General features: G+C 34.3%; 1 protein-coding gene across 1 annotated transcript in view; it reads right to left on the bottom strand.

The window, feature by feature from the left end:
* The window catches only part of LOC149781874 (forkhead-associated domain-containing protein 1-like), a 106,661-nt gene extending 86,687 nt beyond the window's left edge, over positions 1-19,974 (bottom strand). Inside the window, exons 1-3 of the mRNA XM_089936066.1 lie at positions 19,623-19,974; positions 14,995-15,201; positions 328-631 (exon numbers count right to left, since the gene is read on the bottom strand). Of these exons, the coding sequence (XP_089792192.1) occupies positions 328-631; positions 14,995-15,201; positions 19,623-19,718 (607 nt within the window). The 5' untranslated portion in view covers positions 19,719-19,974. The remainder of the gene's footprint in view (positions 1-327; positions 632-14,994; positions 15,202-19,622) is intronic.
* Positions 19,975-20,100: the final 126 nt, after the last annotated feature.

The raw sequence follows: 20,100 nt of genomic DNA, 5'->3' as shown, positions 1-20,100 counted from the left end.
TGTCCTTTATATAATTTCAAATTCTCAATACAGAAATACAGAACAGCTCTCATTTGAACTATAAAGCTCAAACTGTAGTGCCATGATGTAACTTCATAGAATTTAGCACTCTTGTCTCATGATATAAAACCAGTCTAGTTTATTTTCCACTGTTTACAAACAGCCTTTCAATAAGTGTCACTCATTGCAAACACCCTATCTCACAAATGGCTTCTCAAGACCATTGGAGTTACAGTTATTGGGATTTCAATGTATTACAAATTAGAAACACATAAAGAAATTAGAAATTCATAAAAGGATGTTCAATTTACTTAGATTTTAACTTACTTCTGAGTCCTGGTCTTTCTAGTTGCTGTAACTGACTTCCAATTGGCTGGAAACGGTCAAACGTTGTACGTCTCGCTGACCCAGCACTAAGTGGGCGGCTCCGCAATGGTGGACGGGGTAAATTTGCCATTGGTCCAGAGGCTGCAGGTGTCCAGTGAGCAGAGGGAATGGTAAGGGTAGGTGTGGTGATATAGGGCAAGCCATGAGCAGTGGATGCTGCTGATATGGTGTAGTTAAGGTCATCATTTATGAGGGTTAAAGGCTGAGTCCAGGCAGGTCGTTGTTGTACTGGCGGGTAGGAAACCTGCAGAAGGAATGAAATTGTCCATATAATCAAACATATGTTAATGTGAATTGACACTCATCTATTCTTAGTGGGTTGCAGTAGCTCAGTTAATACACTGTCCTGTGGTCATTGGTTCAATTTCCACCAATGTCAGCCAGTATTGGCTGCCTTGGTGTGTCCCTGGAAATGGCACTTACCAACAATTTTCTCAAAATTATAAATAGTCAGCAACATGTTGATTGTATCATTAAAAAGAAGTGGACCCAATTTAAAATGGACCTGAACTGAACAAAAGCTTTTCTTAAGTCTTAATGAATGTCAGAGATAAACATATTTTCCTCATTACAATAACTGTTTTATTATACAGAATTAATATCTAAATCATTTTTACAAAGTCCAATTTTGTACATATATGAGATAATGAAATGGACATAACATATGGTAAAATCTTTATGTCCAAACCATTCAAAATGTACCATATATTCAAAATTATTAGTTGAGTCGAAAAGCAAACAACACAGACATTGATTTGCCATCGCATACTGCACTGATAGATCATCTGTGTTGTTTGTCATTCTAACTACTCCTTGTTTATATTGCTGTTAGTGGTGTGACATCATCAAGTCCCTGTTACATCAATGAAGTTATTATGACATAATAATAACCATGGGCTTGAGGACAGTTCAAAATGTTCACTATTTACATCCAAGGTCTTTTACATCCCCGTGACAGAAAAGGCTTTTCCAAAAATCATCCCATGTCAATCAAAAAACGAGTCAAGCTGCTAATATTAGTTTTAGAAAAGTAAAAGAGTTTCATAAGAACATTTTTCAAATCTTACGTCAATATCATATTACAATGACACTGTATAATGAATTAATACATCTAGTGGAATATTGTTATCACCAGGATCACCACCACGATAAACAAATATTTGATATTAGCATGCACTACTAAATGATTAGAATATCAACAGATGAGTCAGGTCAGCCCAATTAAGGCTGCTGTCTTATGTCCATGAAAAAATGTGCTACAAATGCCATTAAAAATCACAAATCACCCTATCACATACCGAACTGAAACAATGTTGTATGATACATATTTAACAAGAAATGTCAGAAAGACAACAAAACTTGCTCGTATGCTGGTATTTATCTGCAAATTGACAATTCTGTAATTTCCCTAGGCAGGTTATCAATAAAGGCAAGGAGTATTCTGATTAAATCACACAATGTTACCATGTCTACAACTCTAAGTAAATTTTTACAGCAAGCAGCTTTCCCTTGGGGTCGGCACAGAATGATGCAAGGAACTGACTAAGTTCCATGTAGAAGTCAATACAACCAACTTGCTCTCTGGAATGATGTAAGGAGCACACTATATTCCATGTATAACATATATCATGCATTAAGCTGTAGATTTGCCAGGTGGGAAAAATTTTAACTCAGGAAACAGTTGTAACAACAGAATCAGTGCAGTAAGAAAAATAGGTCACTGTGATCAGCTTTCATCTGGGGTGGTTAAAAATAATGCAAGGAACACACTCAGCAAGTTTAATGAACCGTGCATACCTACAGCTGTTGATTTGCTAGACAATGAAAGCTTTTACATGTTTAGCCTGTAGAAAATGGCCATAGGTGTAAGAAAGTTAAGTCACTGTTACCAATATGCCCAAAATGTTGGCTCAAGTGACACAATCATTAGTATAAGAAAGGTAGGACATAGTGATCTAAATATGCCTGGGGTGGTTCAAAATGATGCAATGAACAAGTAAGTTCCTGAATATAATATGCCACAAGTTGGAAGTAGAAACAAGAAATCAAACCTGTCACACAGAGTTAATCTTACTTTGGATGCTACCAACACCTATAGCTGACACTTTCTGTGGATGTTACCAATACCTATAGCTGACACTTTCTGTGGATGTTACCAATACCTATAGCTGACACTTTCTGTGGATGTTACCAATACCTATAGCTGACACTTTCTGTGGATGCTACCAATACCTATAGCTGACACTTTCTGTGGATGTTACCAATACCTATAGCTGACACTTTCTGTGGATGCTACCAATACCTATAGCTGACACTTTCTGTGGATGTTACCAATACCTATAGCTGACACTTTCTGTGGATGCTACCAATACCTATAGCTGACACTTTCTGTGGATGCTACCAATACCTACAGCTGACACTTTCTGTGGATGCTACCAATACCTATAGCTGACACTTTCTGTGGATGCTACCAATACCTACAGCTGACACTTTCTGTGGATGCTACCAACACCTATAGCTGACACTTTCTGTGGATGCTACCAATACCTACAGCTGACACTTTCTGTGGATGCTACCAACACCTATAGCTGACACTTTCTGTGGATGCTACCAACACCTATAGCTGACACTTTCTGTGGATGTTACCAATACCTATAGCTGACACTTTCTGTGGATGTTACCAACACCTATAGCTGACACTTTCTGTGGATGCTACCAATACCTATAGCTGACACTTTCTGTGGATGTTACCAACACCTATAGCTGACACTTTCTGTGGATGCTACCAACACCTATAGCTGACACTTTCTGTGGATGTTACCAATACCTATAGCTGACACTTTCTGTGGATGCTACCAACACCTATAGCTGACACTTTCTGTGGATGTTACCAATACCTATAGCTGACACTTTCTGTGGATGTTACCAATACCTATAGCTGACACTTTCTGTGGATGCTACCAACACCTATAGCTGACACTTTCTGTGGATGTTACCAACACCTACAGCTGACACTTTCTGTGGATGCTACCAACACCTATAGCTGACACTTTCTGTGGATGCTACCAACATCTATAGCTGACACTTTCTGTGGATGCTACCAACACCTATAGCTGACACTTTCTGTGGATGCTACCAACACCTATAGCTGACACTTTCTGTGGATGCAACCAATAAATATAGCTGACACTTTCTGTGGATGTTACCAATACCTATAGCTGACACTTTCTGTGGATGCTACCAACATCTATAGCTGACACTTTCTGTGGATGCTACCAACACCTATAGCTGACACTTTCTGTGGATGCTACCAACACCTATAGCTGACACTTTCTGTGGATGCAACCAATAAATATAGCTGACACTTTCTGTGGATGTTACCAATACCTATAGCTGACACTTTCTGTGGATGCTACCAATACCTATAGCTGACACTTTCTGTGGATGTTACCAATACCTACAGCTGACACTTTCTGTGGATGCTACCAATACCTACAGCTGACACTTTCTGTGGATGTTACCAATACCTATAGCTGACACTTTCTGTGGATGCTACCAATACCTACAGCTGACACTTTCTGTGGATGTTACCAATACCTACAGCTGACACTTTCTGTGGATGCTACCAATACCTACAGCTGACACTTTCTGTGGATGCTACCAACACCTATAGCTGACACTTTCTGTGGATGCTACCAATACCTACAGCTGACACTTTCTGTGGATGTTACCAATACCTACAGCTGACACTTTCTGTGGATGTTACCAACACCTATAGCTGACACTTTCTGTGGATGCCACCAACACCTATAGCTGACACTTTCTGTGGATGTTACCAATACCTATAGCTGACACTTTCTGTGGATGTTACCAACACCTATAGCTGACACTTTCTGTGGATGTTACCAATACCTATAGCTGACACTTTCTGTGGATGCTACCAACACCTATAGCTGACACTTTCTGTGGATGTTACCAATACCTATAGCTGACACTTTCTGTGGATGCTACCAACACCTATAGCTGACACTTTCTGTGGATGCTACCAACACCTATAGCTGACACTTTCTGTGGATGCTACCAACACCTATAGCTGACACTTTCTGTGGATGCTACCAACACCTATAGCTGACACCTTCTGTGGATGCAACCAACACCTATAGCTGACACTTTCTGTGGATGCTACCAACACCTATAGCTGACACTTTCTGTGGATGCTACCAACACCTATAGCTGACACTTTCTGTGGATGCAACCAATACCTATAGCTGACACTTTCTGTGGATGCTACCAACACCTATAGCTGACACTTTCTGTGGATGCTACCAACACCTATAGCTGACACTTTCTGTGGATGCTACCAATACCTACAGCTGACACTTTCTGTGGATGCAACCAATACCTATAGCTGACACTTTCTGTGGATGCTACCAACACCTATAGCTGACACTTTCTGTGGATGCTACCAACACCTATAGCTGACACTTTCTGTGGATGCTACCAATACCTACAGCTGACACTTTCTCTGGATGCTACCAACACCTATAGCTGACACTTTCTGTGGATGTTACCAATACCTATAGCTGACACTTTCTGTGGATGCTACCAATACCTATAGCTGACACTTTCTGTGGATGTTACCAATACCTATAGCTGACACTTTCTGTGGATGTTACCAATACCTATAGCTGACACTTTCTGTGGATGCTACCAATACCTATAGCTGACACTTTCTGTGGATGTTACCAATACCTATAGCTGACACTTTCTGTGGATGCTACCAATACCTATAGCTGACACTTTCTGTGGATGTTACCAGTACCTATAGCTGACACCTTAGGTATAGCATATTAAACTCTCCTTACTTCATACAAGTGAGACAGATTTTAAGAAAGAGCAGACTAATTTAAACCATCAAAAAATAAAGAGAGACAAACATGTTACGATAATAATCAGTAAATAATTCAAGTTATTTTTCTATATCTAATTCATACTGCTGTCACTTTAAAATGGTAGGTAACTGAAAATCTTTTCAACACCAATTTTTGAGACTTACTAAAATATAATACTCTCGCAGTGTATAGTGAAAGGTGATTTACCAGTACTGCAAATAAGCAATTAAAGTATTGGAGATGTTGGCTGTTGACCAGTGTCCATTCCCTCAATGCAGGCCTGAACCTTTCAAGCAAAGACTGCAATCAATTGCTGGTCTTTTGAAGAACTCACACTAATTTATACTTCTGATCTTGAATTAGTAATAAAACTGAAAAGGATAAGATTTCGCTCTTCTAAATCTGCAGGAATGCATGTTAAAAGTGTTGAAATGACCATCAGTTGTCTGCCAGACTGCATTAGGTGTTACTTGTTAGCAGTAAATCACCATTTGCTGTATTTAGTTGCCTTGAGAAAAGGTGATATCTACATAATTAGGACACACTATGGGACTGTTTAAAGCTGAAACTCTATTTTTACCCTTTCCTGTATAACAAATCAATCAACTTACATGCCACGTTTCTCTGAAGGAAAACCTAACCATGACAATCAACCCATCCCTACTTTTATAAGAAAAATATAGACAAATATGGATGCCCAACAATGAAATCAGTAAGGCATATATTGTTACCCATGTCCATCCATCTATGCACCCGACCATCATACCTTCAGGTTTGGCTTTTGATTTAGGTGTTTTTTGGCACTGTGGTGTGACATCACTGTTCTGTAAATACATTTCTAGTTCCCAATGAAACTTTGTCAGATAAAAAGTCCTCCAGTCATTTTGAATTTCACTTACAAGGCAAGTCCCTGGCAAATTATTGCTAAGTACATGTACAATTACTGGTTGAATTGGGTGAGGTAATCATTTTGTAAGACATGATTTGTGGGGCCTATGGAGATGACAATAGGTACTTTACCCAATGAAAATATTTTAAAAGCATGACGAATTTTCAATTTTAATAATTGTTCTTAAATAGCTGTTGCTGACTGGTCAGTTTCTTCCACATAATGATGTGCTTATGACCCATTTCTAGAGAGGTACCCACAAAAGTTAAACAATACAATCCACAGGAATTTAACCAAGCCAATCTTTGATGCATGCGCAACCACCAACCCTGGCACATGCTTGCTCCTGGGACAATCTCAACATCCTATGTAATAGGTAGTTGGATCACTTCAGGCTTTTCTGTATTAGCTTTCATCAAATTTCAGTCAATTCAAGCAAATGGTTTTAGTGTTTTCAAAAATCTGGTTGACACAAATTACAAGTTCAATACACAAGGCTACTACTTAAGCATCTTTGGTACATTTCATCATTGACACAAATTATTGCTGATAACAAAAAATTACAGGCAAAAACTTACCCCACTCTAATGTGGTTTTCAAGATTGTGGCATCTGATATTAAGCAATATTTTGTCTGTAAACTTATTATAAGCAAAAGTTACAAACAAGATGATACACAGTCCAAAAAAGCTGAAGGAGAAGCTAATTTGGCTACTTTTTGCTTTCCTGAGAAGCTTTGATTTCAACAAAAAATTCAACCACTTGTTGCAATTTTGGCTGAGAAAGTATTCCACCTGCATGTGTTATAAGATGGTGAGATTATGGGATAAAACTGCTGACACTAAAGAAAACTGAATGTATAATTGCTCCACAACACTTCAAGTAAATAAACACAAAACAACAAACACCCATACCTGATTCCCTGAATAATATTTCATCTTTTTCTGATAGAAAGACAGATAGAGAACAAAAACCTACTTTAATATGAAAATTATGCAAACTAACTATAGAAAAATTGGTTTTAAATTTATCATTTTAACCAAATAAATATTGAGGAAAATATCTGTCAAAAAGGTCAATGAAGTTTCTAAATCTGAGAGAAAGAACTATTTTACCATTAATTAAATGCCTTTTTACTACTGACAAAATATTGCTTTTATCCAATTATATTGCAAAGGTAATCCATTATGAGAAAAAATAAATTTTACTTGTGTACACAAGAGCAATCTTTGGTAGTCATAATGTAAATTGGTGTGAATAGTAACAGTTTCAACTCTTAAACATTTTCTGATAGAAAGCAAAAGTATATATTGACCTGTTCTGACATGCTCAACACCATGAGAATATTTAGGTACATAATATTTTGGTCGTTATTTGAACAGTGTACTGCTGGGTAGCTAAGGATTAATTGTGGGGGAAAAAACCTATCAGAAATCAATCCAAAGTTCACATACAAAACCTGTCATCAAGTGTGAAACCTTTTTCCCTCCAAGTTGTTATATCAAGTGTGAAACATTTTTCCCTCCAAGTTGTTACAAGTATGCTCTTAGCCTGAAGGTGCAACAATTCCTAAATACAGCATTTTAATATGTTCTGTGATGATATGGTGCATTGATATATGTTCAGTAATTTTTATGATGACATTCTTGGGGTGTCTCAAGTAATTTACACAGTACCTGGCAACAAAAAAATTCTGCCCGTCAAGCCGATTTTTTAAAAGCTGTATGCCCAGGAAAAACTGTGCAATCTCAAATTTTGTCTACCCCTGTGTACTACCACTAAAATCTCCCAATAGATTTGCATTTCAAGTTTTAAAATATATCAATACAGTAGTATAAAAAACAAGATGTATAATGCTACGCATGATATAAACAGAAAAAAAATGCAAATAAACTCAAATACATTATGCTTCTTTTTGCTCTAATGTCAGAGTGCAGAATGTTTTGATTTTGGAAGGTGTATCAGCCATTTTGAGAAATATGTATCTAAAATCCATAAAAGACAGGACACCTGATTGGCTCAAGTGACACACTGACATACTGGTGTGACCCTAAATTAGTGTTTCAAGTTGGTGTTGGCACGGCATACAGATGTTTACTTACTGCAGTTTCAGTTCGCTAAGAACATGTCAATTAGTGCAAAAGGAAATGTACAAGTATTCTCCGTATACTCCCAACAAGTCTTATGCATATTGCTGGCATTGTGAGACCATGTAATGTCAATTTACTGGTATGTTGCGAGTGGAAATTTAAAAAAAGTCTTATGTAACATGATTCTTAACATGATTAGATTCATTGAATATGCATTGGAAGAATTTGGCAATAACTGTAAATATTGCAGGGCAATAGGCATGCATTGTTCAATAGATGCGGAAGGGAGGCAACATATGATAACTTTTCCAATTAGTCCAACAGAGATAATTGAATTCTCTCTAAGTTTATCATATAAAATAATGCAAAATAATGATTATACAAAAATATTAAAACAGTCCTCATGTGCATCAGTTTGCTGACTTTTCATAGACAAATAAAATGGAAAGGGAAAATAGATGTGAAATTGCTGAGTGAAAATTATATGTTGTACAGGGCTAAAAATGAAAATTACAGCCTTTCCTGAAATGACCGACAGTCAAACATACTCATGGTACTGGAAGTACCTCTTTCCACTTCACTTTGAAACAACATGTCAGGTACCAAATACCACAATAACGTCTTCCAGTACTATAAATATCTGCCAATGAAAATAATTTGAAAGCACTTGCATCAATCAAGGCTAAGAAGCATTATATCCCCTCATGCTACCCTACCCCATCCCTCAACCCCCAACCAAGGTACCATTTCCTCATAACCATGTTTTGAGTGTCACTAGCAAACTGCATTACTTCAGGTGTGTCATACCTGATGCAGATGCTAACTCAAGTTAAAGTATATCTACTTTGTGAACATTTGAAATTTGTTTCAAATCAGAGGAAATCCAAATGATGTTACACAAGATAAAGACAGAGATCCAATTAAGCTCAACAAAAATAAAACATACAAAAAAGAACATTCCAGCTTCATACAAATTACTGACCTACTTCTATTTCCCTTGTCATTAAATTTGTTTTTTTTTGTGAAGCCAAACAAACTGAATAAAGCTAAGCATTAAAAAGCTGACTGAAAAGCAAATACATGTTTTTTATTATTATTATGCTATCTAATATCTACTACATGTCTGTTAACAGATGGGTTCCTGTACTTGCTGACGATACTGCAGGTCTCAGTAGCAAAATTCAGAACCATTTCCACTCAGATATGGTTATGTTGTCAAATGATCAACAAATTATATGCTGAATTTTTTAATGTCTTTTTTGTAAATTACAAATTCAGGTTTTTTGTGACATTTAATGTTAATAAAAAAGTAACATCCAGTTCAAAAATATTCTACAGAGACCAAATAAAGGCAGATGAAAGACTAACTGCAGATACTGTACTGAGGTATATAAGACCAAATTAAAAAAATAATGTTGTTTCATGGGTCCAATAATTATATCGAAATTGTACAAAAGGTCAGAAACAAAACAAGTGAGGAATCAGCAAAACAGTTGTGAAAATTACACAGGAAATGCTACAGTACTACTGGATAAGTTTATCAAAAACTTAAAATGGACACTCAGTGACACAGACCCTGCATATAAATTAAGTCAAATATAACACATACAAGCCTGTAATCACAATACTTTTGTACAGTTCCTATTCACAGTATATACTTTATTCTGATGCCTGCCTGTTGATAATCTTAGCTGAACCTAAATGAACTTGCATAAATTCCAATCTGACTTAAATTCCATTGACAATGTATAGTAAAATATGGTTGGAAAGCATAAGGAGAGGGTATGGAATAAATACAAAACCACATCTGCATTTTGTTCCAAGTTGAGGGAATGACCTCGTTTGAAATGGCATATAAATACATCTTGAGACATCCCTATCCCATATCAAACTCCTTCTTCTGCTGATTTGGAGCAAAATATGCATGTAGCTATGTGTATGTATCACCTGCTGTCTGTCTGTCTGATACATATTATTGTATGTCTTGTATGTATTGCAACCTGAACATCGTGATAAAGCAGGCAGTGCACAGCTCTAGTACTAACAAATTTCTAATTCAAATCTTCAATTATTCTAACCCCCTGGATTCAATAACCCTGTGTATAAAGGTCAAATACAATTGGTCCAATTTATACACAGAGTATTATATATTTCCCAGGCTTATGTATCCCAGCTGATGTCACAAAATGATACTGTATGACAAAAATATTCATTCACTGTATCCTATATCTTCTATTTATCTTTATGACTTCAAGGAGACACAGGGAGTTATGATCGGAGGGGCACAGCTCCAGTCAATCACTGTACAAATTTGGTATGGTATATCAATTTCTACTGGTTTCAAGGGGACAGAGAGCTCCAGTCAATCACTGTACAAATCTAGTATGTACAACTTATTTTTATGATTTCAAGGAGATGGATAGAGTTCCAGTCAATCACTGTACAAATCTGGTATGTACTATTTATTTTTATGATTTCAAGGAAACAGAGAGAGCCTCAGTAAATCACTGTACAAATGCAGAATGTACCATTTATTTTTATGGTTTCAAGGAGACAAAGAGAGAGCCCCAGTCAATCACTGTACAGAATAATCCAGAATGTACTATTTATCTGTATGGTTTCAAGGAGATATAGACAGCTAAAGAGTATGTTAAATTTCACTACAAGTAAACCAGACAATACATTTTTGTTTCATGACTTCAGCTTCAAAATGACTGATATAATAATACTAAAATCAAGGGAACTCTATCAAGAAATGATGTTCCACGTGATCTTTAAAGTTTTAGTGTGTGGTTCATTTCTCACATATGAAGACAAAAGTTCTTAAGCTATACAAAATGGCCAAGAGTTAATTTTTCAATTTACCTAACCATAAAAGCCTTTTTGCGGCAGCAGCGTGACACAATTTAAATATCTCCACTATCTGACTGGATCAAAGGTGACAATCCACCATCAAGGACAACTGAGGAATGTGGAACAATATGTATCTGTCCAACTCATAGGTACATAACATGGGGCTTCTGCTGGATACTATTTGCCATGAAAGGAAATCAATAATGTGAAGATTGTGAATTTCAACACATTTTCACTGTAATTCATTTCTGATTAATGTTTTACTTCAAAATACTATACCTTTGTTGTAATGTTTAAAATTCTATACATGATCATCTATCCAAGGAGATTATGGATTCATTTTCATATCATATACAAGTATAATAGCTTTGTGGAGCTACGTATAATTAAATAATTTAATGAAGAAATATTTATTGCTTATTTATTGTACATTCTTAATGGTCTCCTTTATATATTTTCAATATCAGATATTTTGACGCACAAATTGCAATTGTAGCTCAAAAAATAAAGTCCTTTCATTTCACAGATTTTCATTTATGAATTCTGAAAGAAAATGAAATCATTTGCTTCAGTATATGTCTTTATTTCTCTCAACAGTATTCTATTTCTCTCTCCATAAACTAGTTTACGCTTTATCTGGAATATAGCTGCTTGTAAAAGTCAGTTAAATGTCAGAAGGGTTCTTGACACACAATAACTTTATTGTTCTATTTTCAATGCATGAAGTCGGCACATGGTCATAATTTGTTCTGCTTTCCAATAAAATCCTCAAGACTGTTGTAGAAGAAAACATACTAGTTAGAGCTGGAATTTAGGTTTATCCCCCATCCACCCCTCCAAAGTTATCATGGGCATGCCCCCAAAAATTAACAACCAAAAGAGAATTAAAAGAACTTGTACAACTTTCTTATTATGACACAACTTTCTAACATTTACACAATTAAATAATTACATTAAGTGCTAGTTCTCATGTTGTAACTTCCATACTGCCATTGGTGGGGTGCAAGGAGGTGACAAAATGATGAATTATATCACCATAACAAAATATATATTCTCAATACATACTGCATTACTGTCATAGCTCTAATAGTGTATCTACTGTACATAAAGACCACTTGTTTGTATAGGTAACTTCTAGCTGATATTCTGAATAGTCATTCATTAAACACAGGTTCAACTGATAAATTATAATTATTCTCAATTCTGACAAGCTGTAATTGTTTTATGTAAATATATCTGCAACTTAAGATTTTATTTTAGAGTACACACGTATATTTTAAAGGTTTATACAATGCTACAGCTAGAAATGATCACTTGATAAGTAATATTGAAGCTAACGGCACAAAAAGGGATGAAGTTAATTAATCTGATAAGTTGTTCCCATTGATGTAAGAAAAGATCCAGACTTTTGAGGTAAACCTAGTGGGCAATATTTGCACAAAGCAGATATACAAACAGAAATCTCAGTGACAGTCTTGACAGCTGACGACTTTCAACTTGTTACAAAGGTATGAAAAACTCTGAATCACTCTAGATACATTTAGTTGCTTTGACAACACCATGCTTCAGTTTCTGTGGAAAAACATTGAAAATTAAAGAAATAATAGTATAATTTTAGTACAGTCTGTGCATTGCCTGTTTTGTCACATAATATGATACATGCCATAATACTTATGTTGCAATACAATACATACCATATATATCACAGTTATTTATTGATACAATACATACTAGATACTGTGATATGGGTTTGATGATAAAATATGTATCATCATGTTACAGATTCCTAGCTTTTCCAATAGTCTTTGCAAGTAATGTCTGTGCCACTCTAGACAGTATAAGTTTTAAGAAAGGTTACTAGTATTACCTGAATATATCACTAGTATTACCTGAATATATCACTAGTATTACCTGAATATATCATTAGCATTACCTGAATATGTCACCAGTATTACCTGAATATATTACTAGTATTACCTGAATATATCACTAGTATTACCTGAATATATCACCAGTATTACCTGAATATATTACTAGTATTACCTGAATATATCACTTGTATTACCTGAATATATCACTAGTATTACCTGAATACATCATTAGCATTACCTGAATATGTCAACAGTATTACCTGAATATATTACTAGTATTACCTGAATATATTACTAGTATTACCTGAATATATCACTTGTATTACCTCAATATATTAGTATTAACTGAATACATTATTACTGTTTTGTTTTAAGTATGAAGAAAAGGTTAGTAGAATTAACCAAATATATCACTAGTACTAGCAGAATATATCACTAGTATTACCTGAATATACAGGTATCATTATTATTTTGTTATAAGTGTGAAGAAAGGTTATAAATATTACCTGAATATATCACTAGTATTACCTGCGTATATCACTAGTATTACCAAAATATATCACTAGCATTACCTGAATATATCATTATTATTTTGTTGTAAGTATGAAGTAAAGGTTACTAGTATTACCTGAATATGTCACTAGTATTACCTGAATATATGAGTATCATTATTGTTTTGTTATAAGTGTGAAGAAAGGTTACAAATATTACTTGAATATATCACTAGTATTACCTGAATATATCATTTTAATTTACTGCTTTGTTGTAAGAGTGAAAAAAAAGGTTACTGAAAAAATTGTTAGTGATACTTGAACATATCATTACTGTTTTGCAGATCATGCATATGGTTTTCATATCAACTGTACAATTATTTTAACCTAAAACAGCAAAAAAAAATTCTGGATGGGAGCCTTAAATACAGAACGAGAGTTTATGATAAAGTTCAATTTGGTCTTATCAAAGCATTATGGGAGCTGCAGCTTTTCCATAGCGAGATTAAATATACTATAGTATTATCACACCATCCTGTTTGTTTGTACCTTCATACCAATTTTAAACACAGAAGGCTTCAAGCATATAAAAATGCCCACAACTTTTCATTCATCGTTTTATAAGTTCTAACCTGATTGTCACCAGGGGGTCCCAAAAACTGTCAACTTGTTGGTGTTTTGAATCAATCCGAAGTTTCCTAAAGCAAAACAATTGTCGTATTTGCTGGGGCCAGTCTGTGTTTTCATGCAACAGATGTGACATAATTCACCGTCTTTGAAAATCTCAACAATTCCATAAATTTTGGATTCACATTTCTTCGAACACATGTACAGAAGAATTTGCTTTAGAGCTATACAAATGCCACTGCAGCTGCATGATGCTACTATTGTAATGTTACGACATCATGTAAAAGTCATCCATTACACCACATCCATAAATCGATACAAAATGAAGAATGACCATTTAACATGATGAAATATTACATACCATGTGACACAGTGCCATCCAATGAAAAAACATCTCAAGGCAATATAATTAGGTTGCTGATTCATAAAATGACATTATTTGCCTCACCAAAGGTCTGTAACTGTTTTATTATATGATTAAATGCAACATTTTGAAATATAATGAAAATGACATTTCAGCTCCATGACATCATAACAAGAGATGACATTAAAGGACAATATCATAAATTATAAATCACATGACATCATGTCAGCCAATGTAAAAATGTATTATAGGTAGCTACTGCAACTCATTTGATAAAGTTTAGGACTCTTAACCCATGGGTTGTGGGTTTGATACCAAACCAGGTCAACCAGTTGGCTGCCACAGTGTATGAAAGAGCCTAAAATGTGTTCAAATTGCAGTGCAAACAAATAAATACATGTACTACGAAATTTGTTGAGGAAGGGGGTGGGTTTACTTCTGAACATTGATTTAGATCGATGAATGAATATAAAACTTAGGGTGGAAGAAGCAAAGAAAAAAATAAAAACACATGAAAAAAAAAAAACTCACTTGAGATGGATTTTCAACCAAAAGTTCATAGGTGGCACCACTGAAGCCAAATCTGATGACATCTCCAGGTGCAAGTCTGACTGCAGCATTTTGAACACGGACATCGTTAACATATGTTCCTTGGGCAGTATTAAGATCCTGAAGTACATAGCAGTCCTCTGCTTCACTGTATTCTATAACAGCATGTTGCTGGTCTACACCAACACTCTGTGAAGGAGAATTAAGGACATTTTTTATTTAATTCACTTAATATGAGAAAGATGACATGGCATATAAAATATAGCATGTAAGGCACAAGTTAGCTTATTACAACTAGACAGAGCTGTGAATATGAAATGTATGCCTGCTTAGTCCAACTGGGTCACATAAAACAGCATAGTTAAATACCAATTATCCAGCTCTTTCAGGACAAATAGTTTTTCTGGATCATCAGCTGTCTGAACAACTGATAAAAGGGGGACAGTGGACTGTATATACTCTCTTATAAGACAAGTTCAACTAAAAACTGCACAGACCCAATTCTGCCAATGTATAATGTGCTGGCAGATCTGGGTCTATGCAGTTTATTAGGAGTAATCAGGTGAACAAACAACATAGACCCTGATCTCTGGAGCATTATACTATGGCAGATCAGGATCTCTGTTGTTTTTAATATGACCTGACTCATAACGAGAATATATGGTTTTATTAGGAGTAATCAGGTGAACAAACAGCATAGACCCTGATCTCTGGAGCATTATCCTATGGCAGATCAGGATCTCTGTTGTTTTTAATATGACATGACTCATAAGCGAGAATATATAGTAAGCATAAAATACAGCATTACACAATTATAGACCTTGTATGGTCAGAACGTAAGGAGGTTATTGCTCTCCATATAACTAGATAACCCATAAACCTCATGATCCAATTAATTTATGCCCACGTGAGAGAGATTGCATTCCTTCTTTATGCCATTTTGCTCAATGTACCATACTTCAAATGTCACCTTTTAACTTAACCTTTTGCAAAAGTGGAAACAATAACAAGAGAGTAAATAAAAATTATGTTTAGAAAATGACATTCCAAATACGTATATTTTGGAACTAACTAATCACAATATTTATATCCATAACTACATAACTACTCCATTTAATTTTAATCTCAAAGTTACTTTATTCTATATTCCACCAAAAGATTGCATAACCCAAACTCATCCAAAGTACTCTCTCCTGGATCCACCAGTGTGAGATAAATATCCAAAAAAGCATGATTATTGTAGTAATTCTCTAAAACAAAGTATGATGCCTTTCATACATTGATATGCTTTATATTCATTTCCTTTTCTCTGCTGAACATCTAACATGTAAAAAATAGCTGCCTTTTTGATTAGCATCATTGTGTCAAACATCAGAAAAAGAAACAAACAGAAATGGGAAAACACTTTACACATAATTTATATTAACTTTTTTGTGTTTTACATTTTCCAGCAATTGGATAGTGAACAAATACATGAGAATAAACATACATAATGCCAATGTCAAACAAAAAAAGATACATAACATACTGGCAGTACTTTCTTAAACAATCAATCAATATATATATATATATATATATATATATATATATATATATATATATATATATATATATATATATATACATACATACATACATATATACACACACACACACAAGATGTTCTTAATCAGTCAATAGTTATATATGTACCAGATGTTCTTTATTGGCACTCCACATGATTACATTCTCAACATTTACTATTAATTTGATACAGAAAACATTTCACAAAATGCACATAATGTCTTAGCTACTGCTATCATATATTTATGAGATCAATAATGTCTTACTACTTTGATTATACAAGAAGCTTATGCCTACTTTGCAATGGCAAGATGGATAGCATGTGGCTATGCCATATTATTTTCCAGTCTACATGGAATGAGCTGTGTAGCTTTTAGGTACAGTTTAAAACAAAATTGCCTCTTGAGTCAATAATTGATTTAGAATGTTTATCTTATTTAATTTGCAAGCCATAAACTCTCTATCCTTGAAAAGAGTGCTTAATCATTGTCCCAGTTATGAAATAGAACCCTACTTATGCTTATCTTAATTTTTTTTACTTTAGAACAGTGATAAATACATGGAAACTTAATCAAGTTTAATTTCATCTGAGAGTTTATTAATTCTGTTACATCATTACAGCATAGAATGATTTGCTGGTACATTAACATTCTAAAAATATGGTATTCACAAATGCTGTTTACAAAAGAAAAATGAAGGGTTGTGCTAATAAACATAGAGAGTTGTCAAATGAAAGTCTAATAGTTAAAGCAAACACTATCGAAAAGTAACTGGCATTTGTTGTAAATCATGACTAGCATTTGTTTAAGTAACTGTTTGCTGAAATATATGGTGTTTAATCAGGGTTTCTAGTAATGAATGTCTAGGTGTCTCCAGAAAATCCAGAACTCTTGCACTGGGTGGCTTCTGAGTAAAAAAATCCACATCACTGTCACCATACTGAAATGCAGACTATCTCTGCTACCAGATCCAATTAATTATACCGATCAGAAACAATGCAGACTTCTGTGTAATTTCCTGTCAAAGTAGACATTCCTATGCAAAATTGATATGGACATGAGACATGGAGTTGATTACAGGTGCTCGATTACATGATTAGAATTATAGGTTGTTTACAGGTGCTCGATTACACTTTATTTGAAAATCATGATTATGATTAAAATTACAGGGGAATGATTACAATTATGATCATTTTGTATTGGCTTGTTATCTATTTTTCTTCTAAATTTCTCACCCATTAAGATGCATAAACCTGGCATTCTGCTTTAATGACCTTCATTTCCTAATTTCACTTCAGACTTCTAGTCTCATGTATATACTATGCTGCACAGACTTTATGAGTTGCAAAACTGGCATGAGGCTTGAATGGTTCAATCCTGAATTTGCCAACTCCACTGACATATACACTAGTTGAATTTCCAACCTGTGCCAGTCTGGGATATTACATGTATTTGTAATAACTGCAAAGCATTTCTCATTCTGATTCAGTGGGTTCAAGTCAGGGACAACTATCAATCCAATGTGGTTACAATGTTCTCAGTCTTTAAGTTGTCTCATATTTTGACAGTTTTTGTTGCCACAGAGTCTGATTTATGTCTTTGAAGAAGCAGTTATCTCACATACTGTAACAGTCATACATTTTAACCTTTCACATTCGCATGAAGATTCCTTCTCCAAATGTTTCTTGTTAACTTCCTGGTGATAATAATTTGCTAAACACACTTGATCCACATCATAAATATCACCATGCTTGACAAATACTTTTAAAGTCATCATAACATAGATTTTGTCCTTTAAATTTGAACAGAGACAGCTCTTTAATTAGTGTAATTATTTTGCTTCAAGCACAATATTGGACAAAGAAGTGAATCCTCAGTATAATCAATTAAAAATTAAAGAATCATCACTGCCATTTAATCAGTTCATAAGGGGAATTGATACTAATGCAGGTAAAGTAGCTTCATTAATTTAATTCTATTTATTTACTGGATTGAAATCAAAGGGCAAGTCATTCATGAGAATGGTTTGAGTTAAACACAATACAAAACAGCTGTTTTAAACACTATTCAGTATTCATACCAGTTTTGTTTTATTTCATGTGTTTTGACTTGCACATTTTTCTTGTATATTTGAACTTGGTGCATAACAGAACAATTTCATTTAGTAACTCATCTGCTGAAAAGAATGTTTATAAGCCTTATCACCAATTCAACTGAGATGACACATACATGAATACCAAAATTTAGTCTTTACATAGTACATATGTTGACATTTCTTCCAATCCCGTTCTACCACTATAGATGATAATGGAACCAAGAAATATATATATATATATATATATATATATATATATATATATATATATATATATATATATATATATATATATATATATATTTATGTGTGTGTGTGTTTGCTTAACAACTGATAAGATTCATCTTCCTCAAACCTGATGCACAAAACTGCATATCATACCATACCTGTTTTAGTTTGGTATTTTTCAGATGAAAAGTTAGCACTGCCCAAAATTTACACTACTTCTATTCATTCAAACTTTATTTATAAAAGGAATAATTTAGCTACTTAAAAGATGGTTACTTGTTATTTTAGGCATCTGAAATGTAACACATTTCCTTTTTAGAATGGTTGTGGATATTTATGACAAGCAATGGAAAAGTGAGTATGATAGATCAAACCTATAAAGGTGTAAGTGAATATATATATATATATATATATATATATATATATATATATATATATATATATATATATATAAAGGGGATGACTTTTTAACTTAGTATGGAGAGGGTTGCTATGTGAACAACAACGTAAGATCTAGTTCTGTCCGAGCTGAGCGAAAGAATAGCAAAAAGGGCAAGAAACCTAACTAATGTGTCAGTCACTGAAAGTTAACCCTTCAATACATAAGTGTGAAAATATTAAACCTAAACAGTGTCCTTGTTCATCGTTTACATCTCAATAATTCGAAGAAGAAAAAAAAAAAAAAACAACTGTAAACATTATAACATAAATATTGCCGAATATACCTGTAACACAATATCACATCCTTCTTTTCCTATCGTTGTTAACTTTGAAGCCAGTACATAAAAAGATCCTTCAGCTGTTCTGAGATAAGCCTTCATCTTCTAGTAATGCTAAAACATATACAATATGATTAATTGTAGTATTGCAGGTGCGTGTTTTCAAAGTTTGCACTGTCTTGATAGCAACCTATTGTCTAGTGTCATTCCACAACATCAAATAAAAATGGATTTTGTATTTTATGTGCATACTCCTTCGTTGCTTTAGAATTTTTCATACACAAAACAATGATAAACATGCCGCCATAGAATTTGTTCTACATATCAATTTACATCCACTGATAAATTAATGCATGCTTGCCCGGCATAACAACCAAACAGCAATAATCTCAAACCTAGAAACTATTAGTGATATGATTTAGCACAGTTTTATTTCCATTATTTACTGATATTTCAATCAAATTATAGGAAAATACGTTTTTTG

The sequence above is a fragment of the Sinohyriopsis cumingii genome, chromosome 15, assembly GCF_028554795.1.
Source record: "Sinohyriopsis cumingii isolate HCF-2022 chromosome 15, ASM2855479v2, whole genome shotgun sequence".
Taxonomy (NCBI): domain Eukaryota; kingdom Metazoa; phylum Mollusca; class Bivalvia; order Unionida; family Unionidae; genus Sinohyriopsis; species Sinohyriopsis cumingii.
Note: the sequence above shows the minus strand (reverse complement) of the source record. Positions and strands in the feature narration are given on the sequence as shown.